Source organism: Mytilus edulis, chromosome 1 (genome assembly GCF_963676685.1).
Source record: "Mytilus edulis chromosome 1, xbMytEdul2.2, whole genome shotgun sequence".
Lineage (NCBI taxonomy): Eukaryota > Metazoa > Mollusca > Bivalvia > Mytilida > Mytilidae > Mytilus > Mytilus edulis.
In genome coordinates, this window is record NC_092344.1 from 89,640,502 (window position 1) to 89,656,853 (window position 16,352).

The 16,352-nt window shown below is 31.2% G+C and overlaps 1 protein-coding gene across 4 annotated transcripts in view; it reads right to left on the bottom strand.

Moving 5' to 3' along the window:
• Nucleotides 1–3,943: 3,943 nt before the first annotated feature.
• Nucleotides 3,944–16,352, bottom strand: part of LOC139494166 (F-box and leucine-rich repeat protein 13-like) — a 32,307-nt gene continuing 19,898 nt past the window's right edge. For all 4 annotated transcript variants that reach the window (XM_071282359.1, XM_071282343.1, XM_071282347.1 and 1 more), the window contains 14 exons: nt 16,108–16,133; nt 14,754–14,916; nt 14,106–14,206; nt 13,354–13,483; nt 12,747–12,845; nt 12,066–12,186; nt 10,219–10,378; nt 9,382–9,501; nt 8,990–9,116; nt 8,468–8,605; nt 8,071–8,151; nt 7,609–7,691; nt 5,965–6,045; nt 3,944–5,646 (listed from right to left, as the gene is read on the bottom strand). In XM_071282359.1, the coding sequence (XP_071138460.1) occupies nt 5,550–5,646; nt 5,965–6,045; nt 7,609–7,691; nt 8,071–8,151; nt 8,468–8,605; nt 8,990–9,116; nt 9,382–9,501; nt 10,219–10,378; nt 12,066–12,186; nt 12,747–12,845; nt 13,354–13,483; nt 14,106–14,206; nt 14,754–14,916; nt 16,108–16,133 (1,527 nt within the window). In that variant the 3' untranslated portion in view covers nt 3,944–5,549. The remainder of the gene's footprint in view (nt 5,647–5,964; nt 6,046–7,608; nt 7,692–8,070; nt 8,152–8,467; nt 8,606–8,989; nt 9,117–9,381; nt 9,502–10,218; nt 10,379–12,065; nt 12,187–12,746; nt 12,846–13,353; nt 13,484–14,105; nt 14,207–14,753; nt 14,917–16,107; nt 16,134–16,352) is intronic.

Genomic DNA, 16,352 nt, shown 5'->3' on the forward strand with positions numbered 1-16,352 from the left:
CGACAAGTCGAAAACAATTTTTTTCTTTCAATTTTAGCATTACATATAGTGGCAGCTGAGGGTGAAACAAACACTTTTTTTTTCTCAGAATCAAAAACAAATTATTTTTTTCTCTAAAAACTGGAAACAAACTTTTTTTTTCCAAACAAAACCATATTGGAGAACTATTTTTATCGATAAAAGAGAGGGACGAAAGATACCAAAGGAACAGTCAAACTCATAAATCTAAAACAAACTGACAACGCCATGGCTAAAAATGAAAAAGACAAACAGAAAAACAATAGTACACATGACACAACATAGAAAACTAAAGAATAAACAACACGAACCCCACCAAAAACTAGGGGTGATCTCAGGTGCTCCGGAAGGGTAAGCAGATCCTGCTCCACATGTGGCACCTGTCGTGTTGCTTATGTGATTACAAATCCGGTAAATAGTCTAATTCGGTAGGTCACATTCATGAAAGGGAAGGGGATTGTAGTTACGACGTAAGGAACATATCCGATATCATTTGTGAAACGGTTATTCCATAACGGTCAACCAACTCGTGATGGCGTCCGTAAAATTTACGAAGGGATGATTTCAACTTCACCATTTGGAACTCTTGGTTTAATAGCTTCCTTGTGAGCAGTAACACTCTATCAAGAAAATCATGATAGGAAATGCAAGCACGGGAATATCGTATCAATTGGGAGATATATACCCCGTATGCAGGTGCTGCTGGAATGTTGCTACTTAGAAATGGAAAGTTCACAATTGGAAAGCTGAAATCATCTCTTTTGTCGTAAAGTTTTGTTTTCAACCGACCCTCATTGTCAATTTCTAGATGTAAGTCAAGATATGAAGCCGACTTAACTGTATCTGTAGTATCCTTTATCTCCAATTCAATGGGATAGATGCGTTCCACATAGTCACCAAATTTTGAATTGTTTAGTGAAAGAACGTAACATGTTTAACCTCGCCACATTATATATTTGTCTAAGCCTCCCCAAGTGAGGAGCCTGTAATTCAAAGGTTTTCGTTTGTTGCTGTGTTGCATATCTGTTTTTCGTTATTTATCTTTTTTATTATATATAATAATATATATATGTCAAGAACGAGAAAAAGTTAAAAAAAAAAAGATACAGCAGGTAGTTTTTACATTAGAGGCCGTCCTAGATTAACGTCGAAGAAGTTTGGACTGCCACGGAAAAGAGATTGCAAATTGGATAGAGACGGAAATTTGTTTATGTCATATGCCATCTATGGACCCCTCAAAAAGTTGTTACATGGGTTAAAAACAAACAAAGAGCACGGAATTCTCTCTACACGAGGTGTCTGATTTAACGTTCCCATTCTGACCGGACGGTGAGGTGTATTTATGCATCCCGCACAGCAAAACGTACGCCCTACTTTGGCTATGGCTTTTAGGGAAGGTATACTAATTAAGAACATTTTACCAGTCCCCAGTCACTCTTGGGGGTCTTGAAATGTAATGTTTATGTTCTTTTTGTATATCATCTTATGTTCGTGATATTGTGTTATTTTGTTGTGTCGTTGTATATTGTTAATCTTTATGTTAGTGTTTGATTAATTATTTGGGTTGCTCAGTTTTCATACATACCCCCATTGTGTTACGGTGCCATGGTCATTTTGTACGCTTGTCTGTAAATTTGGCTTATGACTGATCTTCATCTATAAAGTGTTTATGTGACATTTTGAGTTTTTCTGTTGAAATAGTTTTAAATTTTGTTTTATAGTGATTAAGATTTTAAAACAATGTGATATATTTGCCTATCATGTATGTTTGCTTTGCTCAAAACTTGTTTTTGATATAATGGAATTCTATGTGACTCTCATACAAGTGAGAAGCTTAGCTAGTTATACAACCAGGATTAATCCTCCATTTTCTATGGCATGAGGAAATGCTTGTTCCAAATCAAGTATATGACAATTGTTATCAATTCGTTTGGTGTGTCTTTAGATTTTTTTTTTCATTTGCTAAGGGAGCTACCATTTGATTTTTATGGGGGGGCTAGGATGAAATTTGAAAAAAATAGGCAGGACAGGAGTTTTGAGTAAAAAAAAAGGCAGGATGAGACACTTGCAAAAAAAAAAAGTCAGGACGACAATTTAGGTAAAAAAAGTCAGGATAAACTAAAAAAAAAAAGGCAGGACCGAACAGATTGAAAAATAAAAAGGCAGGACAGAAATTACAGCTAAAAAAAATGCAGGACAAAATTTTTCATCCTAGCCCCCCCATAAAAATCAAATGGTAGCTCCCTAAAGGACTTCGTTCTCAATTTAACTTATATTTCATCTCTAATAAGCTACAAAATCTCCGTCCTATGCATGCTGCTGACTATAGTATATAGAAATACAGAATTTGTAGCCTGATCAATATTTTCACATAATAATTTTTATAATTCGAAGAACAATTCTCATATTTATAAAACTTTAAATAGTTGTTCCGGAGACATTTATTTCATTTCAAACATGATTGAATTGTTTAGAAATAAAATCAGTTACGGATATCAATATTTCCAGTTACGCCTATCGTTGACTATTTATTAACTCCAGTTACCCATATCATCACGATATTTTAGATGGCTGTTTTCTCCATTTAGCGGTAAAATTATGAATAAAACACTTAGTATTTCAGTTTCAAATTTAGTATGTCGTTAAAAAAGACCCGGAATACAGAAAAATAATACATTATTATTACACAATTGACAAAAAATATTGACCAGAAACATCGTCCGCCATCTTTTGATACTATGATACGTAACTGCTGTTACGGAGATCACATTTACCCCAGTGAATATATGTTTTTATAGATTTAACTGTGTGACATTATTTCTAATTTGTGGACAAATCAGCCATTCAGTTTGAGTTTTTAGTATAACAAGCTCAGTATTAAAAGTTCTTTGTCTGGTTGTTCTAGAACTAAGCTAATTCACATATCTAAATACATTGATATACTGTTGAAGGTCGTACAGTGGCCTATAGTTGTAAATTTCTGTGTCATTTGGTCTCTTGTGGAAATTGTCTCATTGGCAATCCTACCACATCTTCTTTTTATATGCTGTATGGGCTTTGCTTTTTGTTGAAGGCCGTATGGTATTAAACCTATTGTTGTTAATTTGTGTCATATGGTCTCTTATGAAGAGTTATCTCATTGGCAATCACACCACATCTTCTTTTTTATATGCTGTATGGGCTTTGCTTTTTAGTTTTTTTGTCTGGTTGTATGATATTAAACCTATAATTTCTGTGTCAATTGTTCTCTTGTGAGGAGTTTCTCATTGGCAATCACACCACATCTTCTTTTTTATATGCTGTATGGGCTTTGCTTTTTCAATTTTTGTTGTCTGGTTGTATGTAATTAAACCTATAGTTGTTAATTGCGGTGTCAATTGGTCTCTTGTGGGGAGTTTCTCATTGGCAATCACACCAAATCTTCTTTTTCATATGCTGTATGGGCTTTACTTTTTGTTGAAGGCCTCATGGTATTTAACCTATAGTTGTTAATTTCGGTGTCATTGGTCTCTTATGGAGAGTTGTCTCATTGGCAATCACACCACATCTTCTTTTTTATATGCGGTATGGGCTTTGCTCCTTGTTGAAGGTCATATAGTGACCTATAGTTGTTAATTTTGGTGTCATTTGGTCTCTTGTGGGGAATGGTCTCATTGGCAATCATACCACATCTTCTTTTATCTCATTCATCTTCATTAGCTTTTAAGATATGGTATGAGTGCCAATGAGAAAACTCTCCATCCAAGTCACAATTTATAAAAGTAAACCATTATAGGTCAATTTACGGTCTTCAACACAGAGCCTAGGCTTACACCAAACAGCAAGCTATAAAGGGACCCAAAAATTACTAGTGTAAAAGCATTCAAACGGGGAAACCAACGGTCTAATTTATATAAATACGAGAAATGAAATTAACACATTCTAAAACATTTTTCAAAATTTTATTATTTCTGCTTTTGTAATAAATAAATAAAACAATATATCACAGACTTATTACAAAATAAAATATTTAACACTGTTTGCTAATGTCACAATATGATAATGTATTGTCTAAATCATTACTTTGTTCACGATGCATAGTGTTATTACAATGGAACTCATATTTCCTGGTTTGCGAATATTTATTCTTCTGACATAATAAAGATACATTTTGATAAATCAATTAATACTATCATAAAAACAATTCAATCTAGGTAATAAAACATTAAATTGATTGAAACAATATCAATGGCAAAGTAGGAGGAATGATACTTTTATAATTGAGCTCCTAAAATTCTAAATTTCAAAAATTCCTCTTCTTTTCAGTATCAGGCTTATCCTACTACACAAAGAATATGGTTACGAATAAAATATGGCCATTTTTTTTAGGAAAGTGTCAAATATAATGTCACATCAGTATCTTATCAATTAAAATTTCAGGATTATTCTACTTTTCCATCTTTTTAAAAGATATGATATGAGCATTGGTTTTGAAGTTACAAAAAAATGTTGATCATATCTAAATGTCAATGAGAAAACATGAAAATGAGAATCTTTGTTTGATTTTTTGTTGCATTTTTCTTAGCAAAACTCTCAGTGCACTGTTCTTGATAAATAACATTCTTATATTGTGTGATAATATGCAGAATGATAATCAAAATCAAAATTATGATTTAAAAATTAAATAAGTTTATCTTCTAATTCAAAAGACATAAACTTTATAAAAATTTATAAAATTAAAATTTGACTAGTTTAATGTCGTGATAATTCAAAGATATTGTATTGTAAATTTAACAATGGACAAATGTGAAATTTCTTGTCCTACATTGGTTCACAAGATAATTTGCACCAAACTTATACTAATTCCTTATACTTGCATGCCATTTAAAGAAAACAATAATGTCATTATGTAATTGAAAAAAAACCAAATAATTCCATTTCATCCAACATTTTAATACTTTTACTTTTCTATATTAATGTATTCATAGACATGATAATCATGATAATGCGGTTTAATACATATTACTTATTTTATGCCATATAATTCATAGCACATAAATGTTCTAATGAATAAACTTCATGTTTATCTATATTTCAAAGAAGCACCCATCTGGAAACAAGATGCTAGCAATGATTTGCATGTAGATCATAAGGAAGACAGTATTTATCAATTAAAAAAAATTTAAAACACCAACTTTGTTAAATTTAAAAATGTTAGAGCAATAATTTCTGTAGAGCTGACTTATTCGGAAATTATCCAACATATGTTTTTTGTTTGTTAATCTAACTGTAATCATGTAGAGAACACAATTTCCCTGATTTTCACTATTTCATGATTTAGAAACCAACAATCCTGTAATAAAGTTGTAACCTTAAAATGGAGCTGGTTTATATACTGAATTTCCTCTGTTTACCAGTTTGCAGTAGGCTATTCAGATTTGAAGGCTATCAGAACCAGGTTAAATATTGAGGTTACCCTCAATAAAACCAGTAAGTGATGAACCTATGAATTTTAATGAGAAACCTGACTAAGTGTTAAATCATTAAATAGTTCAGTCCTTCAATGAATGGTTTCTAAACCAGTTCGGTACTGGTTCATCACTGTAAACAACTGTTTGGATGTATGCTAGTCTTTTCTGTACTTTTGATCTGTAAAAAATAAGGCAAATGATAATTTGTATAAAAAATTAAATGTATTTAGCTAATATAAAGTTGTCAGAAGTTTTAAATGAGGACATTTTTCTCAAGTTTTGTAATAGGAAACAATTGCATGGTTTGGTTGCAAAGCACACCTTTCTTGCATGGTAAATTTGCCGTTTGTAAATACTCCATCTCCCTCTATATATAGTTAATTATATAACTTTATATGCTAAACCTCCCTTTTATTTTGGTTTCTTACATTTCCAAAAGAATGGTTCTGAAGTTAACTCTACATCATGGATACTCTCATTTAATGTGTGCACTTACTTGGAAATTTCTTTGCAGTACAGCATTGTAAGTGATTTCAATTTTTTACAACCCTTGCGTAGATACTTCAAAGATTTATCTCTGAAAAATAAAGTTGTCATTACTGACCAGTATGAAGAACATATGAATTAAATAAGAATAATAAATAACAAAAAAAAGTTGACCCAGAGTACAAAGTTTTAATCATAATTTTAATGTTATTGATAATTTAATTCATATCAAATATTTTGTTGCTTATTATCAATATTATTCAAATTTTAATCTATCTATTATAGTTGTTGTGTCAGATAAACTACTAAAATTGGTAAAAATATCAACGTCAGATAATAACTCCTAAAAGGAGTAAACTGACTACTTCTTTGTAGATCTTGTCATGCCAATTTAATTTTTTGCACTTACAAGTTTAGCATAGTATTTATTGCGAACCCTATGATAGTTTTCCATAGATTCACCTGCAAGTTACCTGTCGATTTAAACTTTTGTAAGTTCTATTGTTCCATCTAACAAATACAACAGGTATTGTTCTCTGTATAGTTCATTCACCAAGACCTTTAAATTTCTTCTAGGAGAAATATATCACTCATTGATTAATTTACCTGATCAAAAAATTATCTGTTTTTTTATTGAAATACTTCTATAAACTCACATAAACTGTATGCAATATTGTATTTATTCAATATATCATTAATACATTTTCAACCTGTTCAATATAAAATCTGATTTAATAATAAAAAGTTTATTTCAGACACATTTTTTAGTATTTTCCAATGAATTTGCATGTTTTTTTTGTTGTTAATTTATAGACTATGTTTATGAAGATCTTAATTTAAAAATAATAATATTCAAATTTTTATTTATCAAACACACAAAAATATTTATTGAATATTTGATCAGAAATCAACTTTTAATTTTTAAATCATTATTAATATAGAACACATTAAAAACAAGTTTTTGGTTTTGAATAAATACAACACCACATGCAGTTTTGTGAGTCCTTTCTTAGTATTGGTATAAGTATTTTTTCATCATTGACAGTTCAATTTTTTGTTCAGGTAAATTAATCAATGAGTGATATATTTCTCCTAGAAGAAATTTAAAGGTCCCAGTGAATAAACTACACAGAGAACAATACCTGTTGTATTTGTTAGATGGGACAATAGAACTGCCAAAAGTTTAAATCAACAGGTAACTTGCAGGTGAATCTATGGAAAACTATCATAGGGTTCGCTATAAATACTGTGGATTCTTTATAATTTGTTGAATAACAACTTTTGTCGATTTCATTGGTTTAGGTGAACCAAGAAATTAAATGTTTTCAACAAATGAATTTTTTTCCATTAGCTTGTATACAAACTTAGGCAAAACCACAAATTAAATATCCACATAGCTAAGTTTTCCTTATTCCACGAAAATTGGTACCCACAAAAAATGGATGAATCCACAGTATTTAGATATAACTTGACATCATTTTAACAGCCAACTTCGATGTTGGTGACAAAGTTGTTGGGATTGACAGTTCCAAGTACTGACCGATATCCCTTACATATGAAGGTGCAAATTTTAGTCCATTACAAAGCTTTGAAGCATTAGAGACCAGGTTTTACAAAATTTCATTCCAACTACACATCCCTGATTAATACTTACGAGATATGAAGACAACCACTAATATCTAATGTGTTTAGGTATTTACAAACTCCTGATAAATACTGAATACTCATGTTGGTTATCTACAAAAAAGAATAGTTATTATTAAAAATACCCTTTTTTGGCAAATGTTTAATGTTATCAGTCATGACAAAGTAACCACTGCAATTTCTTAAGTAACTAAGAAACAAAACACTTTGACAATACATAAAAATCCAACAAAAAACACTTCAATATTAAATTGTCCCATCTGGTCTGAGGCTCTATAAAATTTGAATGAATAAAAACTCATGAAAGATTTGGACTCATTCCCAAAATTCACAGGAATTTCTAGGACCCACTGGTCTTTTAATCAATGAACCTTTATAAAAAAAATATTAAACTTTTAAATGTTTCCCCTACATTTTGTGAACTAAGGTCCAAGACCAGGATGTCAGCACACCTTCTTCAAAGTGAACTTACATTTTTGCATCCGCATAAATTCAAAGCATTCAGATTCTGACAACAGAAAGCTAAGTTCTTTATGGCACCATCTGTTATTTGCTGAAATAAAAAAAAATCTTTAGATTATAATTGAGCTTATAATTTCCTATTTCAGAATACAAGAATTGATTATGAATACAATATGTAAATCAATAAAATCTTAAAACAGAAAGGTGTATGTGATGTTAGTCATAACCCTTAGAATTTTGCAGTCCAAGTTCTAAACAATTTTGGACACAAAAAAAGGAAAGTTATTATCATCTTATAATGTTATTTCAAAAAAACTGAATAAGACAGACACATTTTTTATTCAATATTTTACTGATATTTGTGACTATGAATAGATGTGACATAAAATTGTCCTTTGTAAACTTACCCAACAGTGAGACAGATCTAATCTTTCTATTTCTTTACACTGCTGTGTAAATTTCTCCAACCCTAAGTCTGTAATGTCGATACATTCAGAGAGAGTTACATCCCTTAGTCTGTAATTGTTTCCAAGCAATGACAGAGACTGAAAAAAATAAAGTGATGTGAATCAAAATTCATCTCAATCAGTATAACTATTATTCATAAAGAGATAACAAGCTAATATAAATCATTAAAAGTAGAAACTGAACAAACTAATATAAATCATTATAAGTTGGAACTGGAAAAAATTGGACATTCTATCAGAATTATTTTGAATTATGCAAATTTCTTGGGTATAGAATTTACAAATAATAACATAAATTTAACTTCATAACTCCAACTGTTTGAGTACCTCCCAGAATATTAATACAAATTAGGCTTCCAAATCTTTGAATTTGCATATTCTTGGTAAAGATTTTTCTAGAAAGAGCAGGTTAAACACACCAAAATTAGTATGTTTGATTTTTAAAATCTACAAAATACTTACTTTGTCTGTAACTTTACATCCAGATATATCTAGAGAAGTCAAACTGTGCATCTGTCCAAGAATTTCTATACCATTCTCACTTATATGGTCGCAAAAACATAAACTGACATACGTCAAATGTTTTAACCTGTAATGATAAACCAAAACTTTTAGATGATGTATAAATGATAATATGTAAATCAGATGTTTATCTAAATTTTTCTAAATACTTCTTTATCATAACAAATTCATTTTAGAAAAACTGTAACTGTGAAAGCTGTATGCTATATAAAAAAAATGAGATAAAGAAAAACAAAATAATGCCCCTTTAGTTTTATTACATATTGCATTTGCTAAAACTTTATTTGTTCTTGCATGGAATATGTCAGATCATATTGCAAACATGTACTTACTTTTTAAGCATATTAATGACAGAGAGTTCACTAACTCTGATACAGTTGGTCAGGTTTAATTCTCTGATTTTATCAGCTGAGTCTCCATCTGTCAATGGCCTAACTCCTCCATCACTTATCCTGTAACATTTATTGAATCTCATTATCTATTTTCATTATTATCTATATTTCTTTTTAAAAATGAAAATATGGTATTTTATAAAAGAGGGACGAAAGTACCAAAGGGACAGTCAAACTCATAAATCTAAAACAAACTGACAACGCCATGGCTAAAAATGAAAAAGACAAACAAACAACAGCACACACGACACAACATAGAAAACTAAAGAATAAACAACATGAACCCCATACTGCCAAAATCTGCTATGAAATTTTAATGAAAGGAAAATGTATTTTATATTCATGATAGTTGACTTGTATTTGTATTATAATTTTTTTAGTCTCTCATATCTCTTTATAGAGTGGCTCTTGTTGTTAACTTGTGTTTTAAAAAGCTGTATATTTTATATGTAACAAGTGATGAGACTTTAATAAAGTATTTTTTTCTTGTCTTGTCTTGTCTATAGCCATTATCTAATTCCATCAAATAGATATCACTGGTATTTTTAATTCTCTTACTTAATGCTGGTTTACACCTCATATTTTTCCTTTTTTCAGTTTTCATTAGAACACATAATTTAGTAAAATAATAGTCTTACCATGAAGATAAGTTGCTACATAACACATTGAGCATAAATTCTTTATATGAATTCTGGTATATTTGCTTGATGTTAACAGATTTCAGCAAAATCCTCTCTCACTTAAAATTTACTATTTACCAATAATTTATTTTCCTACCTTACACAATCTGCAAAGTTAGCAACTCTCAATTCTTTACATGATGTCAGCTGTTTTAATGAAGCATCGGTCAGTCTTTGGCAGTCTGTTATATACAAATGAGTAAGACCTTGACATTGACCAATGGACTTCATTGCTACATCTGATATTCTCTGGTTACCTACAAATAAATCAATACACATCTCATAAAGCATTTAAAAATTCTGTTATTCCTACATTTTTCATAAAGTTTAACATTCATTTAATTCTAATGAACAACCGAACGACGTTTTTTTCAAACTAAAAATAGTTGGTATCCTAAATAAGTCAAACTGAGCAGACCTTTTCAGAATTTTCACAAGTTTGATGTCTTGTACAGGTTCATTTAAAAACATTTCATTTATAAAAATATTGTTTTAAGCCCCAGTCCCACTAGACCACGATCGCACCACGCTCACCGCGATCTAAAATAAATTTAGATCGTGGTGAGGTCGCGGTATGAGCGGCATGAAAATGTAAATTTTCGTTGCTTTCACGATGCTACTACGTCCTCTCTACGCTTCTACAAAGATCCCGCTACGATTATACCACGTTCTCACCGCGCTTATTCTGCGACCTCACTACGCTTATCAAGATCTTTCTACGCTCTTCACGTTCCCACTACGACCATACCACGAGTTATCCTATTGCAACACGATCTTGCTGCGATTATAACACGTTCTTACCATGATTATACTACGTTCATAGCGCGATCTTACTACGTTCTCAGCAATAACGTCAACATCGTGTTCCATATCAATACAGTTCAATTCCTTCTGTCTCTGATTAAATCGTAGATTTCTCGGAAACAATACAGTCATGCCACCAAAATCTACCAGTACATGTGGGCATGGTGGTATGAGTTGATGTAGAGGCAGAGGGAGCAAAGTAACGAATCCTGATCAAGCAGAGATGTCGGACCGACCAATCCAACCTTAATTACAACATATAGGAAGATGTGGTATGAGTTCCAATGAGACAACTCTCCATCCAAGTAACAATTTATAAAAGTAAACCATTATAGGCCAAGGTACGGCCTTCAACACAGAGCCTTGGCTCACATCAATCAGCACGTTATAAAGGACCCAAAATATTACTAGTGTTAAACCATTTAAACGGGAAAACCAACGGTCTAATTTATAAAAACGAGAAGCATGGTTGAGCCGTTAAAGCAAATGGATAATTACATTCAAACAAACAAAATCTAGGGAGTTTTTTTATATATTTTATGTGAAAATGACAATGAGAATGATGGTCATAGTGTGAACGTAGTCAGGTCGTAAGAAGTGCGTGATGAGGACGGCAAGGGCGTGCTAGAATCGTACTATGGTCGTGAACAGCGTGGTATAGTCGTAGTGGAAGCGTAGTAGGGTCGCAGTGAGAACGTGATGGTCGTAGTGATGTCGTGATAACGTCGCTGTGCGATCGTAGCGCAGTCTCTCCGAATAGTATCACGCTTTCGCTACGCTCTCGCTGCGATTGTACAGCGACCGTTGCGATCTTACTACGACCTGATTTCGCCACAACCGCACCACGATTGTTTTGAACATGTTCAAAGTTGGCCACGCTCTTCACGATCTTGAAGACCTCACCACGACCTTACTGCATTCTACATGATCGCACTACGATTATCAAAATTTGCATTTTTTTCACAGATCGTAGTGCGATCGTGGCCTAGTGGGACTAGGGTATTAAATTGATGAAGCAAACAACATTGTGTCCATTGAACAGGCATAAAAAATATTCACATGTTTAAAAATCAAAGTTCTTGTTGCCCAACATCATAATACTAAATTTACTTCGTAATTATTTTAAAATAATGTACATACCTTCTGTTTTAAGTTTTTTGAGTCTCTTATGCTGTGCTAACTTTTTAAATGATTCGTCTGTAAGAAGTGGTGATCCTAACACAGAGACTGTGTGGATCTTTGTACATTTGTTGGCAAGGGCCTACAAACAAAATAGTAAATAATGCCTATAAATATATCACTCTGTCTTTTAACTGCTAATATAAAAAAAATATTACAGATATTTCTTTTTATAATTTTTTTTATTTTGATTAACTACATTTAATATCCAATGGAGTACAGTATTGGTACTTTCCAAATTTCATACATTTAATACTCCATGAATCTGTTTAATAAAAAATATTGGGATCTGCAAATAACATTACATTATAAAGCACCAAATATTTTATGTTATATTTGATCATTGTAAATCCTATTCACTATAGTATGTTTGTAACTTAGAAGCAAAAGTTTGGTTTTTTTTGTTGTTTTTTTTTTAAATATGTTGAACTTAGTTATGTCACTGGTTAATTATAGTATAGCTATAAACTTTAATATATTACAGACACTTAAATTTATCTTAAAACATGTGTTTCAAGACTTGTATTTATATCTTACACTTGTGTATAGGTGCAAAAAAACAAACTTGAAGCTGTCTAAAGTATTATATCTTCCTAATATTTAAAGGCTGAATTTTCATTTTGAACTCCTTATATGACTTACAATAACACATTCGTCTGTCAGAGTAGGGAAGTCATTTATAATCAGGGTCTGTAGATTAATGCATCCGTTCGCTAGACCTTTGAAACCATCAGGTGTTATCTAAAATGAAAAGTAAGGCATCAAAATAATTGGTATTCATATAAACGTTTAGACAATATTTAGACTATCATACACTCTATGCACTATGAAAGTTTTCAATAGTTAAGCCAAAATTTTTATTTCTACAACAATATTACAACTGTTCTCTGTTTTAACAGTATTTCCAATAGATATAAGGGAACATAAACATATTTCACCCTGCCAAATTGATTATGTACTTTTACTAAACCAGGAGTTTGTCGTACAGCAGTGGTCGTTACTGTCTGTCGTAATTGTTTTTCTAATATTGTTGTCTCAGAGATTGTTGTAAGCTTTAACTTTGGGTTTTATCATTTAAATTGTTTCACATTTTTTTATCCCAAGTCTTGCTGCCTTTCAATAAGAGTATTTTTTTTTTGTGTGAAGCGTTTGGTTTCCCTTACCAAAAACAATACGTTAAAAAATAAACAAATTTTCATTATTTTATGAATTTCCTTGTAGACTTATATTACTGTATTTGAATATATACCTGCAGACAACCTGATATGTCTAAATATTCCAACTTCTTGCTACATTTGGCACTTGCTAAATACATTAAACCTCTGTCTGTAAAGCTCTTACAGTAGGCTAAACTCAAAAACTGTAAATGCTGGCTGAACCTTAAATGAACAAATAAATAAAAGAAAATCAGGTACATGTATTAGCATATCAAAAAAATAAATATAATAACAAAGTTTGTTGGAAACTTTCTGGCTTTTTCTACCAATTAAATTGACCATCACTAGTGCTGGAAGACACTCGTGCTGAAAAATGCATTAAACATAAAAAATCAATCAATCATGATCCTAAGTGAGAGCTGAAAACAGTGAAATGTGTCTCACAATATCTATTAAAGAGCTGTGCCATGAGCACATGATACACCATTACTTTTTCAACCAATTAAGTTCCATTAATTCTAAATGTCATATCAGAAATTAAAAAATAAAAATAAAGGGAGATTATTCTAATAGATATAAACCAGTCCCCAAAGTTTCATGAAAACTGCTGAAAGCACTTTTGAGTATTTGTCCTAAAACTTGAAAATCAACCCTTTTTAAAGAATAAAATCCTGTTACTCAGAAACATAAAATCTAAATTTATATAAATCTAAAGGGAGCTTTTGTCAATAGATATACACAACGGACGGACAGCTGACGGATGGACAACAAAATACCTTATTAAGCCCTGCAAAAAGGGTGTTTAAAAAGTCAATAGCTATATAAATAACAGGTATAAACTTACTTTGAAATATTTCTCAAAGTAGCATCTGTAATATTTGTGAGTGAGACATTAAGATATAATAGAATTTTACATCCTTGTAAGGCTATCTTCATTGAATCATCCTTAAAAAAAAAAGAAAAAAGTATAAATACAATAAAATGCAATACAATGGGCTGTTTTAAATGAAAATTTCTGGTTGAAATGTTATATTCTTGTTTGATGCACTGCCTTTATTTTTTCTAAAATGTGACATTGAGCAAAATGTAATAAGTTAGTATTTTTCAAGCAACAATCAAGAAATAACGTAAAAAATGTGGTGCACACTGTTAAATAATCCTCACAGTCATTTCTTATAATTTAATTTTAAATTTCATTTTAAACCGTAGAAAAACATGAAAAAACGTTACTTTCAAAATTAAATTATTTCTTGTTAATCCAAATTGGCTGGAAACCATCATGGAAGGTACAATTCTAAGCAGCCTTCTAACAAGTGTCATATTCTGTCTAACCAACAATAGCTCCTGTGCATAATTTGAAAAATTCTGTCTAACTAGCAAAACTACTTGTAAAATGTTACATATGCTGTTAACATACATGCATAGCCATGGGACTTATTCTGGCTAATTTATATAAGCACCTGTTTACTGTGACTTACTACGCCAAACTTACATTAACACCTGTACATTGTGATAAATTAAGATCTTGTAGATTTCTACATTCGCTAATTCCTCTAAAAGTTGGTTCTCCTAATTTTGTACATCCTCTCAGGTTTACATGTATTAAATATGGCCGCCATTTCATCAAATGTTTTGTTGCTACTTTATCTGTTACTCTGAAATCAAAATATGACAAAGACTTTTAAATGATAGATATTTAACAAAATAAGCCTATAATGACTTGTCAATCTTTTTACACAAAGTTTTGACTGCTCCAACATTTATACTTATATGTCAGGTCATATGCAACTTTTCAGTTACCAGATATTTGTGTTAAAATAATAATAACTTAAGCATCAAATAACAAAAGGAATATAAATTGCACATCATCTTTGTTGATTTTCAGATATTTTTCCTTACCACAGTGGTTTTCAAAAGGACATTCTTTTTGCACACCTCTTGTTTAGTTATGTCCTTTGTGTCCTCAAATATATTAATTCAACATTGTTTCATAAATATACTATAAGAATGCATTAAAGATCAAAGAAATATCTCCAAAATAAATCTAACATTTATTGTAATTAATTTTATAGTATATGATTAACTTCTTTGATGAATGAAAAAAGGTAACCAAAGAAGACTATTCCAAGAACAGTCTCCTGTCGGGAGAATACATTGACGTCTAGATATCTTTTTGTTGTTTCTGTCATTTGGTTGCTGTCTCACTGATGATTATATTCCTTTATTATATACTTAGTAGTAAATACAGATAAATTGTATGTGTAATACAATCATTGGCAAGCTTGCTGTATCAGCCACCTGTGATGATATCGATATCAGCACAGTTACAAAAGCTTTATCACACCTTTAATCTGTATGAAGTCACGTCATCGATTGCAGTCACTGTTGCAAAGGTTTTCAAATCCCTAATCAGTATGACATCATTTCAAACCTCCTTATCTGTATGACGTCATGTCACATAAAAAGACATCTACTTGAGGTATATGTATATAATAAAGTGTATATGATATGGATTTTTCAATATCACACACCGTATCAACCCTCAACCAATATAATCCGTCGAGCAGAGCTCTTGGGATTATATTGGTGTCTCGGGTTGATACGGATGCGATATTGAAAAAGCCATATGATATTCTCTATTTAATCATTTTTGATGCTTGGGTAATCGGAATTCAGGTATTTTTAGAATGATATCTAATGCTCAAATGACAAAACAAATGTTATTTAAGTTCAAAATACAGTAATCACACCAGCCTATAGCTCATACGTTACTGAAGGCTACAGGCCTACAGACTAATTCATGAATCCTCCCCTGGCTATTGGTGTGCTCAATATATCTTACTCACTTGTTTTTTACTTGGGAAAAGTCTATCTGTAAAACAAAAAACACAAACATCAAAACTGTCATACAAACTGTTTTGAAACCAATTTTTTTTTTTTAAATGAGGAAAAAGGAATATAGGGTTGATCCATATGAGACAACTTTCCAAAGACATATTGAAAAATTAGTATGTGAGATAAACTGCTCGTCTACTTGACACTTGAACCTTTTGTACGATAAGCTAAGACTCGCACTTTAAATCCATCATAA